Source organism: Toxotes jaculatrix, chromosome 6 (assembly GCF_017976425.1).
Source record: "Toxotes jaculatrix isolate fToxJac2 chromosome 6, fToxJac2.pri, whole genome shotgun sequence".
NCBI classification, from domain to species: Eukaryota; Metazoa; Chordata; class Actinopteri; family Toxotidae; genus Toxotes; species Toxotes jaculatrix.
Genome location: NC_054399.1, coordinates 16,590,763 through 16,612,803, shown reverse-complemented (window position 1 = coordinate 16,612,803; position 22,041 = coordinate 16,590,763). Strand labels below are relative to the sequence as shown.

The 22,041-nt window shown below is 41.5% G+C and overlaps 1 protein-coding gene across 3 annotated transcripts in view; it reads left to right on the top strand.

The window, feature by feature from the left end:
- Positions 1-2,519: 2,519 nt before the first annotated feature.
- dennd1b (DENN/MADD domain containing 1B) overlaps positions 2,520-22,041 on the top strand; it is a 102,320-nt gene continuing 82,798 nt past the window's right edge. For all 3 annotated transcript variants that reach the window (XR_005894187.1, XM_041039914.1, XM_041039913.1), the window contains exons 1-3: positions 2,520-2,804; positions 3,509-3,573; positions 21,514-21,557. Coding sequence is in view for 2 of the 3 variants with exons in the window: in XM_041039914.1 (XP_040895848.1) it covers positions 2,788-2,804; positions 3,509-3,573; positions 21,514-21,557 (126 nt within the window). In the remaining variant the exon portion in view is untranslated. The remainder of the gene's footprint in view (positions 2,805-3,508; positions 3,574-21,513; positions 21,558-22,041) is intronic.

Sequence of the window (22,041 nt, the reverse complement as noted above, 5' to 3'; positions counted from 1 at the left end):
CTTGTTCAGTATGAAACCACAGTTCAGTGTAGCAAGATAAAGAATGTCCATCTCAGCTGGATCAAATATTTGAAGCCCCCCTGAAATATATTTTAGGGGCCTGAGAAATACAATGGGGTGCTGTATTGTCATTTTTCAGTGTTAGGTTCTCTTCAGTGAATATAATCTCACTCTGTCACACTGTTTACCGTTCCTTGCAATGTGAAACCTCAGTAGTCTGTAGTACCCAAGGCTCATGAGAGCATTTTGTACATGTCTCTTTGTGTGTTTATGTGCGTGTCATATTGTCTTTTTTTTATGTTAAGGCAGCAGCCCTGCCATTATCATTTCATATGGATGCCTGAAACAGCATGCCCCAGTCTGCTGCCACTTAATTACCTTCCAGTCAGCCTGAAGAAATCTGGCTGTGATCCAGACATACTCTCCAGAGAGGACAGAGAGAAGTACATCTGAGCTATTGGTTTCAATTTACTATGAGACAAATATTTCTTAAATGCACACATTAAAGCTTAAAGTCCACCCTTAAACAGAATTCACATTGCAGCGAATAGCAGTGACTAGGAGAAGGAAAAATCAGCATTTAAAGAGAGACAAACATCTCCCTCAACATGGAAATTAGAGCCTCTAAATAGTAATTAATTTGTGTCATCAGGTGTCACTTTAGGGAGTTGGTCCACTGATGAATTAGCGACTGACTCTGTCGGCTCATAGAATTTTTCTTTGCAATATTAAACCCAAATTAGATTTAAAGGAATAGCCTTACAGTTTACAGCAAGGAATCACAACATGTGTCCATGAAAAAAATGAATACGTCCTATTCAAATAAAAAGGTTGACCTGTATAGTATCATAGAAAATAATAAATGTATGTTATTGTTGTCTTGCGGCTGCTCCTGTAAGGGGTCACCACAGCGGATCAATATCTGCATGGCTTATTTGACGTTGTTTTTCCTCCATAGAAAATAATAAAAGTATAAAAAGTAGAATTATGTCAGAGTGGATTTCCCCTTTAAAAGACCAGTGACTTATGATCAGTGTGCTTAATGTAGAGTCCTGCAACAGATATAATAGTCAAATTCAGTAGAGTGATTCTATACATCATACACACAGTATGACACAGACAGTTTTTCTGAGTTATGCATTGCAACTTCAGCATTTATGCCTAACATGGTTACTGTGCGTAGCATATGCTCATAACACACTGTAATTATGCAAAGGAAAGTAAAGTAATCATGCCAGCCTTCACCAGTCTTCTACTGTGCACCACAGTTGGATATGTTGGCCACTGAGCAGTTCCTCTGTTGAGGATTAAAGGCCTTGCTAAAGAGCACATCATTGGTGGTAATGAGGGGAGGGTGAGCACTGCTGTTTTACTTTCCCCATTCAGAACAAGCTGACAAACTTCTAATCACAAGTTGCCCTCTATGAACTGTGTACGAGGCCTGTGATGTCTGTTTCCCTAAAGGCCAGAATACACAGCAAACATCACATGGCTATGACACACTATTTGCCCAGAGACCTGGAGTACTCCTGTGCTGGGATAATATTAGACTGTCAAACGAACTGACACACAGACTTTGATCCAACTCACCTTTATGTAGGAAATATGCTTCATGTGAGCACAATATCAAAAATACAGGTTTTTCCACAGCCTCCAAGTCACCAAAAAACCCCCATAAGTGATTCATTTTTTGTAAAATTGTGTTTATCAGATTGCTTCCACTTTATGTAGGTATGTATGTATGTATGGTCAAGTTATTAGCACATAGAAAACCAAGGTTGTATTATTCCATCATGGAAGACCTGTATGTAATTGTCTACATTATTAATACATTAATAGCTGATTGATTGTTTTGTGTATTAAATGTCAAAACTTAATGAAAAGAAACCATTGTTGTTCCCCAAAGCTCAAATTAACATTGCTTTTGGAAGGCAAAAACAGTGATTTACTGTCATAAAAATCTGGGAATTTAGCAACTATTCCCATTTGAGAACCTGGAACAAGTGATTTTTGCTTTTAAAAAATTACTTAAACAATTAATGAGTTATCAGTTAACTTTCTGTCAACGGACTAATTAATAATTAATCAACCAATCATTTCACCTGGGCTAGTTTCTGGATGTCTGTAGAAAAAAAAAAAGAAAAAAGCAGACAATGCCATGTACAATGGAGGTTAGGAGGGGCCCAACAATAATTTTTTTGACCTGTGGTCCCTAAAGAGATTCACCTGGCTACCTCTCTACCGCTAATGAGAGCAGACTGGGATTCATCCGTGATTCCACATGGTCTCCCTGATGGTTCCAGGACCTCACTGTAGCTGCTGCCACAATTATTGAACTAATAATGCAGTCTCATAGGGAAACGCGTTTTTTTTTTCATCAGAAGCATGAATCACATGGCTCAGGTCTGCATATGTGCATCATACCTGTTACTCATGTTAAGTGGAAGCGAGACGCTCGCGGGCAGAGGTGTTCGTCTGACGCGCTGACGTCACCAAATCTTTGACAGCACTTCCTGGAGTGGTGTTTGTTGTGGGAAATAAGCACCGTGGTGTCGGGAGGTGGGTAAGAGATTCGGGCCACATTAGCGGCAGGAAGGACGGCACAAACTACTACACTATCCCACCTCCGAGCATGTGGTCGCGGCAGCTTTCGACCGGTGTCAGATAAGGCAGAAGAAGTGACGGCTGAGACAGGAAGGACGAGGTGGATATTCACGGACAGCCAGCAGAGCAGAGCAGAGCAGAGCCGCCGACAGCTCGGAGCTGTCGCGATGTTGTAGCTAAACCATGGACAGCAGAATAAAGTAAGACCTCTGAGTTTTGTATGTCCCCCCCGACCCTCTGTCTCTTCTCGAGATCTTAACTGTCGAGCTAACGGTTAAAGTGCGGCTCGGGAACGTTAACGTTCGGCTAAACCGGAGCTGTATGTGAAATACGAAGGAATGTTTGGTGTAATTTGAGCCGTCATCTCCAGCAGTGGACTTAACTGCCAAGGCCAGCTGGCTCGACAGCATTTGGGTCAGTTAGTCTGTTGCTCTGCATACTAGCTGGCCACCAATTAGCAGCCCCGCTAGCCAGTCAGCCAGCCAGACAGTCTTAAATAGGTTACATGTGGGCACGACATCGAGCGACCGGGTCCTGTGACCCAAGTTTCTCCGTGTATGGAGTCAGAGATGGGAGAACTTCTCATTCTTACGTGCAGACCTTACAAGCACACCAGTATCAGCTCTTTTAGCCAATCTGCTGCTATTGACACAGTCGGCTCTTGACAGTGTGACTCATGTACACCTAAGTAGGACAAGTGAACACAGGTCCAGTGTATGGATACGAGTAGGCTGTTTATATTACACATCTAATTACATGTAATGGAATTTAACAGTAACACAGTTGTTGTATGTGCCAGTAATGCTGAATACAGACACTTGTTGACGGTAATTTTATGTAATCACAGCTGTTCCTTATTTCTCCAGAATAAACTGTTCTTTATTTATTTATTTTGTTTTTACAGGGAGAATCCAGAGAGAACATTTGATGTGGTTTTACAGGTGGCATGTCCAACGTCTGAAAATGAGGGTAGGTGATGTCATTATTTAATTAATAATTAATTAGTTTGAAAAAGTTTCTGAACCTCAGAATGGCATGGATAATAAATAGAACTAGAGTTGAAGCGATTAGTAAATTAATTGATTATTTGATCAACAGATTATTAATGTGGAAATCTGCTAGTTCAAGTCACTTTGTAATTTAAAAATGTCCCAAATTCAGTAGTTCAGACTTCTCATATATTCGTATTTGCTTCTTTTCTCTATTAAAGTTAAAGTTAAAATAATAATTAGTTGCAGTCCTAAACAGTGCATGTTCATTTTAAATGCTTGTTACAAATATCAGTGTTGATGATGGTTAGTCTATGGGCATTAGTCGTCTTGAAAGTGAGGATTTGCCTCGTTTCTCTGTTTCATATATCTTTAAATTGAATATATTTAGGTTATGGCTGTTGGATAGGCAAAACATGACAAGGGAAGATGTCACTCTGTTCTTTGGGGACCTTTCATGGACATTTTTCAAAAGCGTCTTTCATTTTATAAACAAAACGATTAATTGATTTATATATTTTTTTAAAAAGGTGAGAGACTATCCAACAATGAAAATGATAATTAATCGTGACCTTAATATCCATGTTGATAAATATTTTTATATGTATTATCCAGTTATATCTTTTTGTACACCATTTGTTTGCAAAAAATGAAATGACTGTTTTTAGTATAATTACAGTAATTGTAAGGCTGTAGAGCCGAGATACCATGTAATGTTGGCAGCTGTGTTTACCAAATGCACTTGCGCAGTATTTTGAGTCAGACAGTGAGCATCATAGAACTATACCGCATGGCTGAGTTTAGTCTTGCACAAAGAGCAATCATTATGTCTGTGGTGTTATTATGTGGTGTTGTTATGTGTGCTTAAGAGGTTCTTCTGTGAAGATCCTTAGGACAAGAGAAGCCAACACTGGGTTCAGCTATAAAATTGCAACGTCAGAGATGTTAGCTGCTTTAAGATCCGTATCAATGTTATGTGTTCCTTATTTATTTGACTGATTTCCCAGTCTGTACTATTCAGTTATTACGCCTGACCGTAAGTTCACCATTGTAGGCTTTTCTCTTTTAACCGTGACCCCACAAAGATTGTTTTGGAAAGATCACGCTTGGGTCAGCAAGCTGCATTAACTGTTCTGCTGTTTGTGGTGGTCAAACATTCCATCAGTGGAGGTCGGGACAAAAAGTGGTCAGACTAGCCTGGGAAATGACTGTGGCCACTGAAGAACAACATTGTATTCTACCTTTATGAATTTGGGAAATAAAGTAAGTTATATTTCACATCAGTATCCAGTGTCACCCATAAGTCAAATATCATGTAAAAACATTTTCACAGCATATTACACCAGCTGTCTTATTTTGCCCACTGAGTTTTGACATTAAAGAGGTGTTATGTGGACGGTTCACTTGTGCAGCTGCTGAGCTGACCAGAGTGTACTGAACGTTGTCCTTGGATGTAGCCCTGATATTGGATTTTTAAACCAAACTCATAAACCGCCAGCCTGTGCTGTAATAACTGACTTCCGCCATGTATGATCCAGGGTCAGACTCATATCCGGACTCCTGCTCCCTGGAGCACGGCTACAGAGCAATGTTTGCACACCCCTCAGGTTAAATGGAACATAGGCATTCTGCTCAGTCATTTGACCAAAGCACTCTCTTCGCTCTGTGCTGAATCCTGATTGGATAGAAGAACATCCCTGTTGAGGAAGTTGTTATGATGTAGATGTGTATCTGCCAGTAGGGCCTTATGGTTGTGGTGGATTGTTTTTTTTAAAGGAGCAGTTTCAGATAACCGTATGAGGAATGAATCACTTCTCTCTGAATCTCATCAATTTCCCTTTCTCTTTCTTGGCATTAGCTCAAGTCTATACGAAATGAAATGCCTCTTGAACAGTAAAACTGTGTGGAATGGACTCTTAGGACCTGAATGAATCAAATGTGTGCAAATATTATATATGTATGTGTCAGGCCCTGTGTATTTTTTATTATGAGATGAAAGGGTTAATGCTGTGAGTCATAACGGACAGGCGTTGACCATGCTATGAAACCTCCACAGTCACTCACCACACACTAGAGCTGTTTTTCCTACAGCCAAACATTAAGTACTTTGCCAGAAAGCACCACTTCACTTTCACACATTATCTTCCCACTACCTCACAGAGGCAAACAAACAATAGTGCAACCATGATAAACTATAATTAAATTGTCATAGCAACATGGTGTAGAACATTTGAGCATTTGGAGAAGTGGTTGAAGGTTTCGGCTTGCTCATATTTCTCATATCTCCTCCTCACTGTTTAGGGAATTGAAGTTTAATTTTAGATTGATTTTGGCTGCATTTCAGGTTTTGTGTACTCCCTCTACCAGCAGTTTGGTTTATTGTGTAGTGCTTTAAAGCGACTGAAAGGGTGTCCTCTTTGAGTGACTGGAAAGCTTGGTGTGTTTAGCGTTTTGCTGATGCTGCACCAGTGTTTTGCCACTCTCACCACATCCTGGTCCTGTGAGATCCATGTGCGACATCGCTACATGATACCACTACAGTGTAGAGGGAAGTTCCTGTTAATAGTTGTTTTTTTTATCAAACTGCTCAGTTTAAAAATAGACAAAAATAGCTTAGCTCTTTTATAGATGGTCAGTCTGCTTGTACCTCAACTTCCTGTGTTAACTGGGTTTCACACTTTCTGTTGTCAGCATTGTGTGTGCAGATCCGCACCCACATGTTTGCAGACAGGGCTGCAATAAGTCTGTTGGTTCAAGGTGACCTTTTTAATCCAGAATAGATTACTTACTCATTATTAACATTTCGGCATAGAAACTGTATAAGGTTTAAGTCCACAACTTAATACGTCTCTATGTAACAGGCCAATTGTGAGTTCTGAATGAAGTCATTAATACTGATATTCATATCTAATCATTAAACAATTAATAACTGTAAAGATTTTCATGGATACAAAATACATTAACTGACGAAGAGGAAAAGAGACAGACCTTATAGCTTCACTTTGTCCAATTATGAAAAGTTACTTTTGTTCTGTATCTTGAGAACATTTTCGCTGAGACCCAGAGGTCTCACAGTGTCACCTGCTGTTCGCTAGTCAGCTTCCTTCTCTGCTGTGTGGAGCTAAAATCATGTCTGTTAAAATGTGGTTTGGTTTGTTTTTTTCTGTCTTTTAGCAAACGTCCGTGGTACAACACAACATTTGTGATGAAGATAAGAACACAAAAGTCTGTCACCTTACAGATTTGATTGTTTTCTAGGCTGTTGGAGCACCTGTCTCCTTGCAGTCCCTTAAAAATTTGTCAGTAATTGAGGTTTTATACGAGCATCAACATTCCGTAAGTGAAGTATTGCTAGGGGCAAAAAAAAAAAAAAAAGAAAATAAAGCTCACAGCTACAATAGTGGCTGTGTTCATATCTGGACTTGGCCCCACACTTCTAACCATGGTTGTGTGGATAGATGACAGACACTGGCCCTTTTTCCTCATGCAGGTCCATGGAGACCTGGCCTCCCTGTTCAGCCCGAGCTCAGTTCCGCTTAGCTCTGTTGGCTCAGTGCTCTGTGGATGCTCAGGCTGTGAGCGAGCGTTGCCTGAGAGCGTGACTGGCATGCTAGCTACTAGCGGCCCTGGCTACATAAAGCCATATTGATGTGCTTCCAAGATGCTGCCACAGCTAGCAGATGACGCTAACGCTGCCAAGGCAGTAGGTGGGGACAGATGCTACCTGTCCTCGCCCGCTCCCTCCAGCCAGATTGTTCCCAGTAACAAAGCAATAAAGTTAATAGATCAGTATATCAGTTTTACAGCAACATTCATGCTGCAATTAGGGGAATTAGATTTACTGTTTAAAAAAAAAACTCATCGAGGGCAGCTTGGTTAGCACTGATGCCTCTCAGGACTAAGGTCTTGGGCTTGAAACCAAGTCCTGATTTTTCTCTGTCTGGTTTGCTTTTCATGCTGTTTCTGTGTAGGCTTGATTTTTATTTTTTTGCATTCCTCCCACAGTTCAGACATGCAAGTCAGATATATTGGGAGCTCTACATTGTCCTTATGTATGAGTGAATGTTTTTCTCTTCCTCGTGATAGATTGACATTCTGTCCAGGGTAATTCTCTGCCTTTCACCCCATGAATGCTGGCATAGGCCTCAGCCCCCCATAACATCAAACAGGAATAAGCAGTTACAAAGTCAAGCCCAGACAATTTTATTTATATAGCCCAAAATCACACGTTTGCCTCAAAGGGCTTTGAAATTTGTGCAATATGTGGCACCCAGTGCCCTTTGAGGATTCTTATTTTCTTGTTCCCATCTCATCATTGTGCCTGTTAGTTATATACCATTGAGCATGTGCTTTTTGTTTTATGTCTGAAACAAGTGACAGTTTAATTGTCTGTAAGAAAGCTTGTCACTGGTATCAAAATATGTTGCAAGAGGCTTAACTGTTAAAATATAAGTGCACTTGCTTAGGTTATTGGACTCCTTCAGATAGTCGTAAGGGAAAACCAGAAAGCAGAAAGCATAGAGTAGACACATTTCTCCCTTTGATTCACACGGCCTTATAGCTTCACTTTGTCCAATTATGAAAAGTTACTTTTGTTCTGTATCTTAAGAACATTTTCGCTGAGACCCGGAGGTCTCACAGTGTCACCAGCTGTTCGCTAGTTATTATCAATCTGCTTCCTTCTCTGCTGTAGCCCCCTCAATAGCACTGTGATGTTCCATTTTTTTCGCTTTGGCTTTCACCTCTTCCCATTTCTACCCTTCGTATTCGCAGAGCAAAACTCCTGTGTAGTAGAACTTTTAGAAAAGGTTGAACGTTGACATTCTGCAAAATGTCAGAATTGCTCCTTGACCTAAACGTTGCCAGTTCTGCAGTCTGATTGGTTTCTGGCTGTGTCAAGTTCACGGCTCACACTCAGACGGGAGGCCATTGGAGTACTAACAGATGCCATGGCAACAAGGAGGGTGTTGATTGGTCATTAGAGAGGCCACACTCCTCTACTCACACTCCTGAGAGGACCCCAGGGTCTCACACTTTGTTTATCTCACAGACCTTCTGCCTTTCTCTTTTGTCTCACCCGTATGACTTTGCTAAATTGGCTCTTTTAAACACAATCAGATATCATTCAAGTCTCTGCTGTCTTTTCTGTTTTCTCTGAAACAACTTAAGGAAGTCTCTTGACTTCCTTAGTATGGTATGATAATCACCGCAGTGCAAACGAACTTTGAGAAATCCCCTTTAACTCTGTATTCTCGTCTAGTCTAGAGTGGCTGCAGGATCATGTTTAACTCACAAAACATTTTAGTAGCCTAACCTGCATTCAAGGTAAAGGTCATTTGATATTTGCCGCTGTTGGTTTGTGTGCTTATGTCCTTTTCATGACATGACATACTGAAACATTACACATTTGGAAGGCATCTGTGTCCAAGGTGCTCTGCATTAACAGTAGTAGTGAGAAGTACATGACTGTAAAGCTGCATCACCTGTGTGGAGATCAGAACCATGTTAAAGGTGTTTCAGCTGGATCAAATTAAACGCAGCTATATAACAGAATATCTTGTTTACAAACAAAAACATTTGCCAACATAAATAGATAAAGCTGGAAATTAAAAAAAACAATTAAATGCAATTTTGATCAGAATAAGCAACTTGAATATTTGTATATGGATGATATTAGTCTCCTGGAAAAAAAAGTGGAGGTCTATTATGAAGAGCCAAAACTTTTATCTTCCACTGTAGAGTCTCCTTTTAATGCCGTGTTTTTCATTACCATTTCAACCCAGTTTTTCAAGTGTATTACATAGTAAGCTGTAACATAAAACTTGTTTGTATTTTGATTTTGGTTATCCGGACAACAGAGTTGCCCAGTCGGTGTTACTGCTTTTCCCAGTGCTCTCTAGCCTTGGTCTTTTGTTCATGTGTGGAGTCATTTGTAACTCCGTACTCGCAGTCACTCATCCATTCAGAGACTGTGTAGTGACCTGCTGCTTTCTGGGTCTAGTTCCAGCTCTTTTCTTATTTAAAAGCAATGGAAGCACATATCACCCCAGCCTGTTTTGTTTCATATTTCAGAACTTTTAGCATTGTATAGATTTCAACATTGCCTGCAAAATTAATGCACTTAAGTTGTTAATCTGGTTATGTTGGTCTGACAGCGGGGTTTGAAGGACAGGGCTCTGTTTGTGTGGACACAAAATTCACTGGTGCCGCTTCTCTCTGCACAGTCATTCTTTCCGGGAACAGCTACCTTCTTCACACATACATGCGTTACTCACATCATGTATCTCCTGTCTCTACCTGTTCTTCCTTTTGCATATCAACTTTTTCTCTGTGATCACACATTGTTTGCACAGTCACAAACAAGGTGTAATCCTTCTCACCCCCTTTTCTGATTGTCACTTGTTAAGACAGGGACAGACGGGCCCTGCAGGGAGAATGGAGGGAACAGGTCACTGGGCCTTTTCAGGTGGTCCCATGTGGCCTTGCTACACTCATGTTTTGGCAAACACACACATGCATCCGCCACCATCAAGACAGCTGCGAGGGGACCTTTCTGTTGTTTCTGCAGAGTATTGAGTATTATTTGCCAATCCATGAGGAATTTGGGCAAAATGAGGTGGAGTTGTGGAGCTGGGCATGGAGAAGGGGGGCGGGGAGGAGGATGAAGGGGGTGATGGAAATGCTGATGGCAGTAGTCTGTAAACTGAGAGGTGAGATGCTGTGGGGGTTGCTGGCTGTGCTTTCCCACTCACTGATGCAGTACTGAAACTCCAGGGGCAAACAGTTTTTTTTTTGTGTGAGATTGTGATAACAGGTTCATGTTTAAGTGTATAGTGTGTATTCTGTGAATATGACTGCATATGTGTGTGTGCATACACTGCCTGGACTTGTGTGGCTGTGCATGAGACAGAGACACGAAAGCTGTGAGAGCTGCAGGAGGCTCATCTGAATTCGCTAATGCTGCCAGACTGGGAGAACATGGAAAGACTTCTAGGCACTGACGCTCACAGGCTATTTTTAGACTTACCCTTTCCACGGCGAAAAAGTGGGGAAAAGTAGGGACCCGATCAATAATTTAAGATGAGATGATTTTGATGAATGCAGAAGAGTTTCATCACATCACCATCACTCGGAGCCTCACAGTGTTGTTGTTGTTGGTGGCTTTTTTTCTTTGTGTGTGTGCTATGCATCTTTGTCTGATGGCAGATGAATTTATTCCCTTGTGGCCACTCTTAAGTTGTGCTGTAGAGAGCTGTGGGAATTGAATGTGTTTAAAAATAAATACATGAAGCAAAGGCTAAGTTAATGTCCAGCTGAATTCAGCTTCCATCTCTGTCCTCTTGAAGCTAAGCTCTTCGTCACACATATCACATCAGTAGATGACAACTGATGGCCAGGAGTATACAGTATATGTTCAGCGTAGCAGATGGCATAAGCATGTACATCCAAACACACACAGCTGCACGCACACAAACATGCACAACCAATTATTCTGAGTCAAAGAACAATGATTGGCTGGTTCTTATGCATGTAATACCAATGTGGCCTAGTTTAGCCCACAAATGAACAGGATTAATTCAGCTCCTGCTTCAGTGTAGCTTTGGTGATGTTAATCTGTCCTAGTCTGGCAAATTGGATTTCATAAAAAAGCTGTGCTTAAAAATATGTTGACTTCCATGACTGTCATGTTGAGCAGATTTTATGATGACAGGATTTCAGCAGGATTTGAGGTTGACTCATGTCGTGTTCAGTGGCAGTGATGGCCAATATATCAAGATCATCAAGCTTTTTATCCAGGATCCCAACCATATAAAACAAGCTGCCCCTTTTTGCTGCAGGAACATTCACCTGTAAAGGTTTAGTAGAAAAAGGCATATATTGATTGTCCTCTGACTGTTGTAGACCAATCTCATCTTAGTGTGAATTGTTAACAAATTACATATAATATAAAATCACTTTTATTTTATTCATTATTTTGAAGGGAACTCTGAAGGATTTCCAGCCATTCTGTCAACCGCATTTTTAAAGAAATAGAAACAGCAGGGAAAGGCAGATATTACAACAATAGATGTGGTCAGGTTGTATTCTGGGGTCAAAACAAATGATCTAAAAGACAGAGATTTTCTCCGGCAATTAAGGAAATCAACCTACTTATTGGCATGATATGTGTTCTGGTATCTTGACATCTAGACTGTTGTCCTTTAGACCTCAATTCTGTGGTCAAGGCCAAACCCATGTCAAGCAGAACTAGTAGTGCAGGCCTCCTGTCTGTGCTGTCATTTCAGCTTCTGTCCTCACTATTTACATGTCAACAGCTATGCCCTTAGGCTATGTCTCTCCACTCAAGGCTGCTCCTACATTGCCTAACACCACACAATTACTGTGAAGATGATGGTGTTTACATGCGTGTAGTGGCCCTACTGGCCCTTAATTTGGGTTCTGGCCTATTTTTCAAGACAGAGAATATAGGTCGATCTTGATGCCTTTGTGAGTGTCTGAGACCATTTATCATTGCATATCATATTATTCATCCCAAGTCTTTGTTTTTGTAAAGACAGATACAGAGACCCACACATTTATTCTTGCCTCACCTTTTTCTACATTTCACATCTTTTTGCCCACTTCTGTTGTTGAGTGTATTTATTCCCTAATAATCTTATGCTTATGACTATACTAGCAGTTGCATGGCTATCTAAATCTTCATGTAGACTGACATAATGCAGGATAAGCCTTTTGTTTATGGTCAGGTCTTTATAGGTTAACGTGTTATGCAGGTGGACCTCAGGACCTGCTTCAGACCAGGGCTGAACTGGTCTGGTGCTACTTGGCTTTGGTATGAAAGGATGCAAAGGATGTGTTTTTTAATAGGGCATAGAATCATACCTACTGTCACACCATCATCATCTAACAAAAGATATTTGAGCATAATTGTTAGCTACTAATAAGCGTTCACACTTTATACAGTGACCAAATAAAGAAAAGAAATTAGTTACATCACTTTGTCCACAATGTCATCAGTGTTGAATCTTGAGAATAAACAATACATCAACCACTTTCAGTGACCTGACCAGGGGGTGCTGAACTCTGTTATGCTAATCTACTGCTTCTATTAAGTCTGGTGATAAAACACTAACTGTTGGTAAAACAAGAATTTTTCAGTATTTTCTGACACTTTATAGATGATTAATTGATGAATCTGAAATAACTTTCTGGAAATAATTGGTGGTTGCTGTTATAATTAGGTCTTTTGTAATTGAATGGTTTAGCAGTCATTCCTATGAAACTCCACCTGTAAACCTGGGTCCTGTGTGGATATGGATGACAAGGAATTAAAGCTGTGGGGGTCCAATGAATGAGTCCGGGTAGAATGTGTGTTTGTTAACCCACACCAAACACAGGAGCTTGTGTGTGAAAGTGGGTGTAGTTATGTTGTCGTATCTTGGCCTAGTGCAGTCTGATGAGTCACTTGTTGTCTATACCCATTTCAAGAAGGAAGATGCTTTATGAAGTAGAGTGAAATTAATGTGACCAGAGGAGATGCAAATTACAGTCACTGTCTTTTATTGATTGTTGGCACCGGTAATAATTTAGTTACATATTGCCGGCTTTTACGCAAGAATATGTGCATGAATATGTGCTCACCATTTGCTAATTCACGATCGCAGCAAAGATAATGCAGCATCTGGGATTTTAGTTTCAAAGTTGTTTTACCTTGTTGTTGGTTTGTATGGACGATAACATCACCCAAAGTGAACACCGAAATATCATTACACATTTCAGCCACAGTTTGTGTAGCAACTTGAAACCACTTGATCATTTAAAGATAAAACTGGAGCATCAAACCTTCTGCCTTTTCTGCTGAAGACAATTTAATACAGGGGAAATTAGTTTCTGTGTATCAGTGTATGTTTGAGTTTCAGTGGTTGTATGGTTTTGCACAGTATTTTTCTGTTATTGTTTTCACCATCAGTCCTGCTGAGCACTGAGACCCCTGTGAATGTGTTTAGGATTAGGCACTATTGTATGCTTTTAACAGATACAGATGTATTGTCATCCCTGTGGAAAGATTGGCTGACTCACTGACTGTCTGAGTGCCTGACTGAGAGCTGTCTGTCTGTCAGCCTTTGCATGTGAACTTCAAATCACAGCTCTGCAGCACCGAGCATGTAGCCGCCAAAGGCAAGGCTTTACACTGTCATCAGCACCACACGGCTGCCTCTGGGTGCTGTGCCATATGACATTAACTGAGATCGATCCTCTCCACACCTCAAGGAGCTGCTGTGCTACACACAGTGTTTTCTCTGATACTGCAACCACCACCTCAAAGACTAGAAAAGGAAGTCTCCCCTAAGCATGTGTAACTGACTGACAATGACCTGATCTCCAGCTTTCTTAATCTTTGTAATCTGTGCATCCAAAAACTAAACCGTGTCAGGCTCATCAGACTAAGGTGCCATTTCTGTCACCTCACCAAAAATCAGGGATTCCTTTTTGACAGCAGAGCATCAATAACACTCTACAACCATAGTCCAATAGTCTTAGCTCAAGCATAAAAACAATGTCAAAAGTTTGCACGATCATTTCCACATGATTGAGAGCAGTGTGATTCACCTCATAAGGTGAGTTACACCGTTGGCACGGGTTATATTCATGTCTTTTTTTTATGTACAGTAGCTCAATAAAAGAGTTATTCATTTACTATGCCTGTATGGATGTTGTTTTCCGACTGAGGCAGATGGTTGGACCATATGGATAGAGATGTATGATAACATGAAGAAGTACTGGTTTTTCACCATTATCTGTGTTGTTGCAGTCTACCCTCACTATTTTCCCATGTATTTGGAAATAAACATCTAGATCCTATCTGTGATTTCAGATTTCACATTATGTCTTAGATTTTAGGGCACATTACAGCCTTAATATAAGCACTTTATTTCTGTGTCAACTGAACATCTTACAGTATAAAGAAAGTTGGAGAGAAGTGTGCCTTGGGAAACCCTGTTTTTTTTTTTCTTAGCTTAGGAGACTAACCCCCCCAACAAACATTCTGTCTGTGTGTTGTGTTGAAGATGCAGTCATGCGGAGCTGGTGTTTGACATAATGTTGGACCAGTATGGAATCTGACTGGGAATATCAACGCTGATATGTGGTGATACACAGAGGCTGTCACAAAGGTTGCATCCATATGCTGTGCCACTCACTCGTGAAGCTGTGAAATTGGGTTGCATCCCAACTAGCCTGGAGACAGTATCGCTTTCACTTCTCTCTTTCTGTGTCTCTCCACCCCCCCCACCCCCTCCACGCACCCTCAGCTCATCCTACTGAAGCATTTTTCTCGTATAGCTGGAAAGACGGAACAACTAATATGGCATTAATAGGGTCACATCATCACCATGCAGCTTTCTTTCTTCTCCTTCCAGTGAGGCTGAGGCTGTTGTTTATCTTCTTCAGATATAGCTGTAGAAATGGCTTAGAAATCCCCCAGGCTTGCATCTCTCACATGTGAAGCCTGCCAGTTGATTTTTTTTTTTTTTTTTTTGGCTCTTAAAGCAGGCGCTACCTTGGAGGTTGTTTTCTTTTTCTTTATTCAAATTTTCAAGCACTGGAATTAAATTTTATCATTCCTTTGCAAATCTAGACCTATTTACAGACCTAATCTAGATCAGTGTTGTGATGTATTTGTCAGCGTCTGTTAGATGAAATGTTTTAAGACAGAGGTCTTCAACAGGGGGTCCGTGACCCCTAGGGGGTCCGCAGAGGTACTGCAGGGGGGTCATGAAATTTTTGGCTGATTAGACAATTTTTTATGTACTTTTTTCCCCCCCATTTTTTCCCACATATTTAAATGTCTTTAAAAGTGTTTTGTATTGGCACGTCATGTTTCAGCTGAGATTTAGTTTAATATAAAACACAAATCTGTTCTAATTTAATCCAGGTAGTTAATGATTTACATCAGGCTTTCACTATTTCTGTCAGTCCCAGGTCCTCATTTGTAACAACATAGTGTGACCAATCTGTATTAGTAAACTTAAGGACCATATCATCGTTTAAGAACTTTCTCTTTTCTCAAAACCTCTGCTCACTAAATCAGCATGAAATGTAATGCCATTTGCAGTGTGCAATCTGAGACTCGATAGGCAAAGGGAAAAAAATGTTTTAAACGTCTGTGAGTGTGTTTTTCTTTCTGTTGGCCTTTGAAAGACGCCAGTTAATCTGCTTACTCCTTTAATTGTGAGTGGAGGGGTTGGGCCTCCTCCCGGCCAGAATAAGGCTACTGATCCAGAAGTAAAACGATGACCACCACAGTTATTCCTTCCTTTAGGTTGTGCGGCCCCCCTAGTCTTCTTTAGTCACCCCTCAGCTCCTCCTTCTCCACCATACCCTCCCTCAGAGGGAAGAAAGCTCCTTGTTCTGACAATAGACATTTTTTGCCATATGTTGGCTTGACATCTTCATCAGGTTCACAGCAGGTTACCTTAGTTAACTTTCACTCCACTGCCTGATGGGATTTTCTCCCTCTGTTTCTCCAGTCGGCTCGGGCTCAAAGTCTAGACGGCCTCCGAGGCAGGGTCCTTCCAGCCCTGTGTCTACAATGGCCGTATTGTGGATGGTTAGTAGCGGTAGCTTCCTCCCGTTACAGCGAACAGGCTAGTGCTAAAACAATGCTTTTGTCCAGAGGCATACGAGGGGGCCTAATCCACTACATACTGTGAAATAAATCTCTCTCAGAGATGAGAGAGTGAGCGAGTGAAACGGAGTGAATGAAATCATTGCCAAGGAGGTTAGAGTGCAGCAGTTTAACCCCTGGCCAAGAAAGAGGGAGGAGAGGAGGCAAAGGGAGTGAGAGAAAGGAGGAACAAGGAGAGGCAGGCGCTACATCCCTTCATCTCCGGAGCACGGATGGAGGAGAGGGGCTGCCGGTGGCTTTCACAGCCTCTCTTCTCACCAGAGGAGCTGCTGTTCACCATATGGGATTTGGCCTCTCTTAACAAACAGGCCCCCTATTCACTCACAACACACATTCAGTCGTTCATGGAATAAGGTGAAAAAAGTGCATTTTTTATGCCTTTAGAACATTTGGATGGCCATGAGGGCTCTAAGTCTGTGTTTGATTCACATAGTATAGAGAATTATAAACTAGAGGCTTTCATCTAAATGTGTATTCACACTGGATTTAGGGTTAGGTCTTTTTGTGTTTTACTGAAGTCTCTCTCAGTTTTAAAAGCAGAACCACACATTCAGGCCACTGTTATTGAGCTGCTAAGGTGATCCTATGGAAACACTGTGCACACTCACAGTGAACTCTGCACTGTGGGTGTATATCATATGGTTATCATATGCTATTTCTAGCACTTTCTAGGGCTATTTTTATAAAGCTTTACATCATTCAAAGTAAGTGAGTGAGTGAGTTGGGTTTTACTTTTTTAGGTTAGTGACAAAATGGCTTAAAGTTGAATGACTTGCTGGGCAGTGTGCGGTTTCTGACACACTAGCATTATGTGCCAACTTTTTCTTCCAGCCAGCAGCATTAGGGCAGCATTAGGAATGACATCCTCTGCCAGCAGCTTCTTTTTAGCCTACTCGGAAATCCCAAGAAGCGTAGATTTATGCCAAGATGAAGATGCCAGTATTTTTCATTTTTAGCCTACTTGGAAGTGCCAGTAGACAGATTTATGCAGGGAATGAAATGAGAGATGGAGGGGTAGGCTTATTTCTTGTTTCTCTCAGGTTTCAGTGCACATATATCTTGCTAATTTATTCTGTTTAATCCCATCCCATTTAATGATCCACCTCAGTAGGTAGGGAGGAAGTGGTGTCAGCTGAGACAGGAGAGGTCTACCTCCCACTCTCCGGCATCCAGCCATTTCTTCCCTCACCTCATCCTTCCTCCTCCCACTCATTCCCTGTTGCCCCGCTCTCAGTTCCCAGCACCCTTCACCTATTAACCCTCCTTTCTCCTCGCTCGTTCTCCTCCTCCGACTTTTAAAGACAGGTGTCTTAGGAATAGCCAAAACATTGATTTTTGACCATCTTAACCACTACCACCATCCCTCTCCGCAGTATCTGTGTCACGGCTCAGGGCTGCTTTCATGTTGCCCCCATTGTTACTGTTTGAGGTCACCCACGCTTGAAGCCCCCAGGGATCAATGGACATGCTACCCAAGAGTAAATATTCACTCCTGGGCATGCTATCTATCTGTAAACACTCATGTACTTGTACAGTACACATTTACACACAAGACACACTTTGCAAACAGAGACCAATGGCCGCTCCTTGTGCTTGTCGTCGCATTTACCCATCTCCATTTCCTGGGGTGTGAATAGAGGAATCTAACTCTGGATAGGTGATTTCAATTCAATTCTCACCCACAGGATCTGTTTACGCTCCACCGGGGTGAAATATGCTATAGGTTGTTTTCCCCTCGTCAGTCTAGCTGCCACTGGTGTCACATCAAATGGACTGTTTTTATACCGTTTGCAACAGCTCTTTATAGATTTTGTCAACTGTAGGAAATACAATAAACATGTTTTGAATCCTTTGCACTTTTGGCTTTGCTGGAGATAGGTGAGAGAGAGGCTGATGTCTAACAAATCAGTGGATTATGCAGGGAGGCCAAACAGCATGGTTAGCAAGACAAATGTATGGACAAAGAGGTAATAGACAGTGTAGGCTATTGTATGAAAAGTATATGAAAGAGCAGAAAGAGGTTGATCAATGTATGCTGGCATTTGTCAAACATTACCGAAGTCTCCTTGAGCGAGGCATTGCATTTCTACAGGTTGTTGAGTTGCATTTGCGTAGTTGTGTGTGTGTATTTAAGTGCACGTGCCTGCATTTGCCATCGCTGGTGTCCTCCAGAACCCCTGTGTCTCCAACTTTGTCATTTTTTATTGTAACTGACAGCTACCATTGTCTGTTGCATGCAGAAAATGTTTTATGACCTTGTGAGCAGGCCAAAACATTTCCACAGTGCACTTGTAAAATCCGCAGCCTGTGTTTTTCAAAGATCCCAAAACGTCTAAATCCTCAGTGGCTGCAGACAGAAAAGTATTGACCAGAATCCCTGCCTTGCAAGTGTTGAAAAATTGTGATGGCATTTAAACGTAAGAAATTATGAGCAAGTAATTTGCACTTCAGATATTTTTTTATGTGCTCAAAATAAAGTGGTTTAGCCTTGTTGCACATTTCACTGTTGACACTGGTGTTGCAGAATTCAGAATGCAGAAATAATAATGAATTGTATTATTTTTTTGGTCAGTGTCATGGAGCTCGAGTGTGTGTGAGGGGGTGGGGGTCGGATTAACTAGCGCAGGATCTGTCATGGTGACATTTGTGTCCCCTGGTGGAGCAGCAGGGGTCTTCTTCACCTCTGTAACCTTCAACTTTCAGCCCTAACCCCCTTCAGGCCCCCTCTCGCGTTCACCACACGCCCATCAGATCAGAAGGGAGGAGCATAGGAACGCACACAAGTGAGAAAAATAAACGTGAAGAGGGCAGGGAGCTGCAGCAGAGGTTGGGATGAAGGGAAAGAAAGGTTGAGGAAGGTACAGGAAAAAAAATGAGGCAAGTATTGGAAACAGGGAAAGGAGAAGAGGAGAGGAAATTAGGCAGAAATGGGGAAAAAATGAGAGGAATATGCAAAAGAAAAGACAGTGGAAAAGAGCAGCAAAATGACTGGCAGAGCAATGTAGATCAAAACAGAAATTAGAAGAGCCTGTAGCACAGAAAAGAAGGTAAACAGGATTATAAAAGCTGAGACGTAAATACTTTATTAGAGCAGCTATTCATCATACTTATAAGTAATTTACTTGCTGGAACAAGAGATAGTTTAAATGCTTCCAAAATAAATGATTGTATTTAAAGGTAGTATGTTTACACCTACATTCTGTATTTTCAGTTGTGTGTTCAATGGGCACTGTTTGTTGGCACATATAAATTGCAGCTGATGTCAGAATTTGATTTTAAAGTCAGCCACACTCCTGTTTATACTGTCAGCATAGAGCCCATTGGTTCAGCACTGAACATGGACACTGCCGTCAGGATCATGTGGAATGTGGAGAAAAGTTTTTTTTTCTTTGCACCGAGAACATTCCTGCTTTCATACCTATGCACACCTGGCCAATCACTGTAGAGAGCTGTCAGAAGTTACAAACACTGGTTTCAACAGGCCACTCCCATTTCCTCTTCTCTTCTGTACCTCCTGTCCCTGTTCCTCTGTCCTGCATCATTCTCCAGCAGCAGTTCCCATCCTCTCACCCAGTAAATCAGCATAAAATAGCCCTAACTGTGGCAGATCACAGGGTAGGGGGAAGGGGGGTGGTTGGAGTTGGAGTGTAGAGCTTTGAGCTCTGCTGCTTTTTTTTTTTTTTTTTTTTTTCTGTGCCGCTCTTTTCAAGATGGGGCCCATGAAATTATCCAACAGGATTATGTAAGGCATCATGGATTCTGCTGCGTCCTGTCATCCGTTTGTCCATTGTATTCCCCTCCCTCTCAGACAGCCTGACACTCTACAAGCTACTCTACACATTGTGTTATTGCACATCCTCTTTACTCTTCCTCTCTTCTGGCTTTACAGTGTCTACATTAAGTTTTTTGGGTATATGCTTCAGGTAGAGATCATAGTCAAATATAAGCCTTGTTAAAATGGTCGTACTACATACATACAGTTTACAACTCACAGTTCTTCTTTTTTGACTGGAGCATCTGTGCTGTCAAAAGGTTAGTTGTTTCAAGGTTCACTTTCACTCAGCTAGCTTTGTTGAGGCAGAAGTTGGGTGTGTTCATGAGTCTGTAGGCCTTTTATATGTCCATGACAGTGAACCTGGCATGTGAGAGCTCTCCTCTTCAAACCCTTGCTGTTCCTGCTGAGGTCACAGGGTGACCTTGGAGCTGTGGAAAGCATGTTTACCAGGGACCCCTGTGTTCAGGCTGTGGCTGGGTGGCTGCTTCCTTTCAACCACATGGTATAAGCCTGAGAACAACAAGGAAGCCAGCTTGTTACAAGAGTGACACTAAGGCAGTAGTAGGCTGGCAACTTACTAAGGCAAATTATAAAGCAATTTTGTGCAGTTTAAGATATTATTTGTGTGAATTTGCCTGCCCATTCTTCAGTGAACAATACTCACCCTCACACATCAGTAATAAGAAAATGTCTGTTTATTTGCTGTTTGCTATGTTTTTATTATTTACATAAACCTATAACTGTAAAAGGATGAGAAATACCTTTCACAGCTCATTAAAGCAGAATGTCTCATCGTAAGATTTCTTCTTTGGTCTAATCAGCAGCCTAAACACCCAAAGTATTCAATTTATAATGGCATTTTGGAACCTTTGAATCTGAGCTAATGTCTATTATTTATACTTAATAACTGACATAACATTTAGTTGAGAATATCAGAACTGGTTAAGTTCCTATCGAGGTACAAATCAATTAATCTACTTGGCTAATCTCTCAGCACTAATGTTGTTTGTTGAAAAAGAAAAATGACAAACCCCTGTTATTATGATAAACCTTTATCTAAGGATTTGCATCCATATATCCAGGCATGTATCAATGTAGGAATAATTAAGCAAATAAGCTAGACTAGTACGTACGGATATGACTTTCTTAAACATGCCTGATTTGGTGTATAATATAAGCTATCATATCTACACTGAGAATATAGATTTGCATATTTACAGCACATACAGCCTAGACACTCTCTCTCTTGTCTTTCACTGTGAGCTACTCTGTGTGTGTGTGTGTGCAAGTGAGTATATATGTATAAATGTGTGTGTGTGTGTGTATGTGCATGCACAGACTCTCAGCAGCCACCCTTGCCCCCACCCCTCTCATTAATATGTATGTGTTCTGAGGCAGCTAGCGAAGACGGTGTGTTTCTCACCAGCTGATTAATGCTGTCTGTCAATTACCTCTAGATCCAACCGTGCTGTGGAGCTTCCCCCAGGACCACACAGACCAGGTTGGAACACACTCTGCTTTTTCATACTTCTCTCTCTCTCTCTCTCTCTCTCTCTCTCTCTCTCTCTTCCTCCCTCTTCCACTCTCTCTCTCTCTCTCTCTCTCTCACTCGTTTACTGTTACAGGCAACCTCTACCTCTTCCCTTCCCTTCCTTTCCTAATGCCCTTACTCACCCTGCCATCCAATGGTAACCTCCCCCAACACCTATCACCACCACCACCACCACTCTGCTCTTCATCCCTCTCTGCTTCCTCTCCTTCTCTCTCTCTCGCTCCCTCTCTCTCTCCTCCTCCTCCTCTCAGTCTCTCTCTGTCTCATTGTACGTCTGTTGCTGGTAATGAAAAGCAGTGAGCAGGTCTTCAATAACCGACGAATCAGTAATTATCATGCAACCGTGACAGGAATGCACACCTCTGTTTTCCCCTGCTCTCTCTCTTTCTCTCTGTACCTCTTGCTTTCTTTCACATTGTCCTACTCTGCCTGC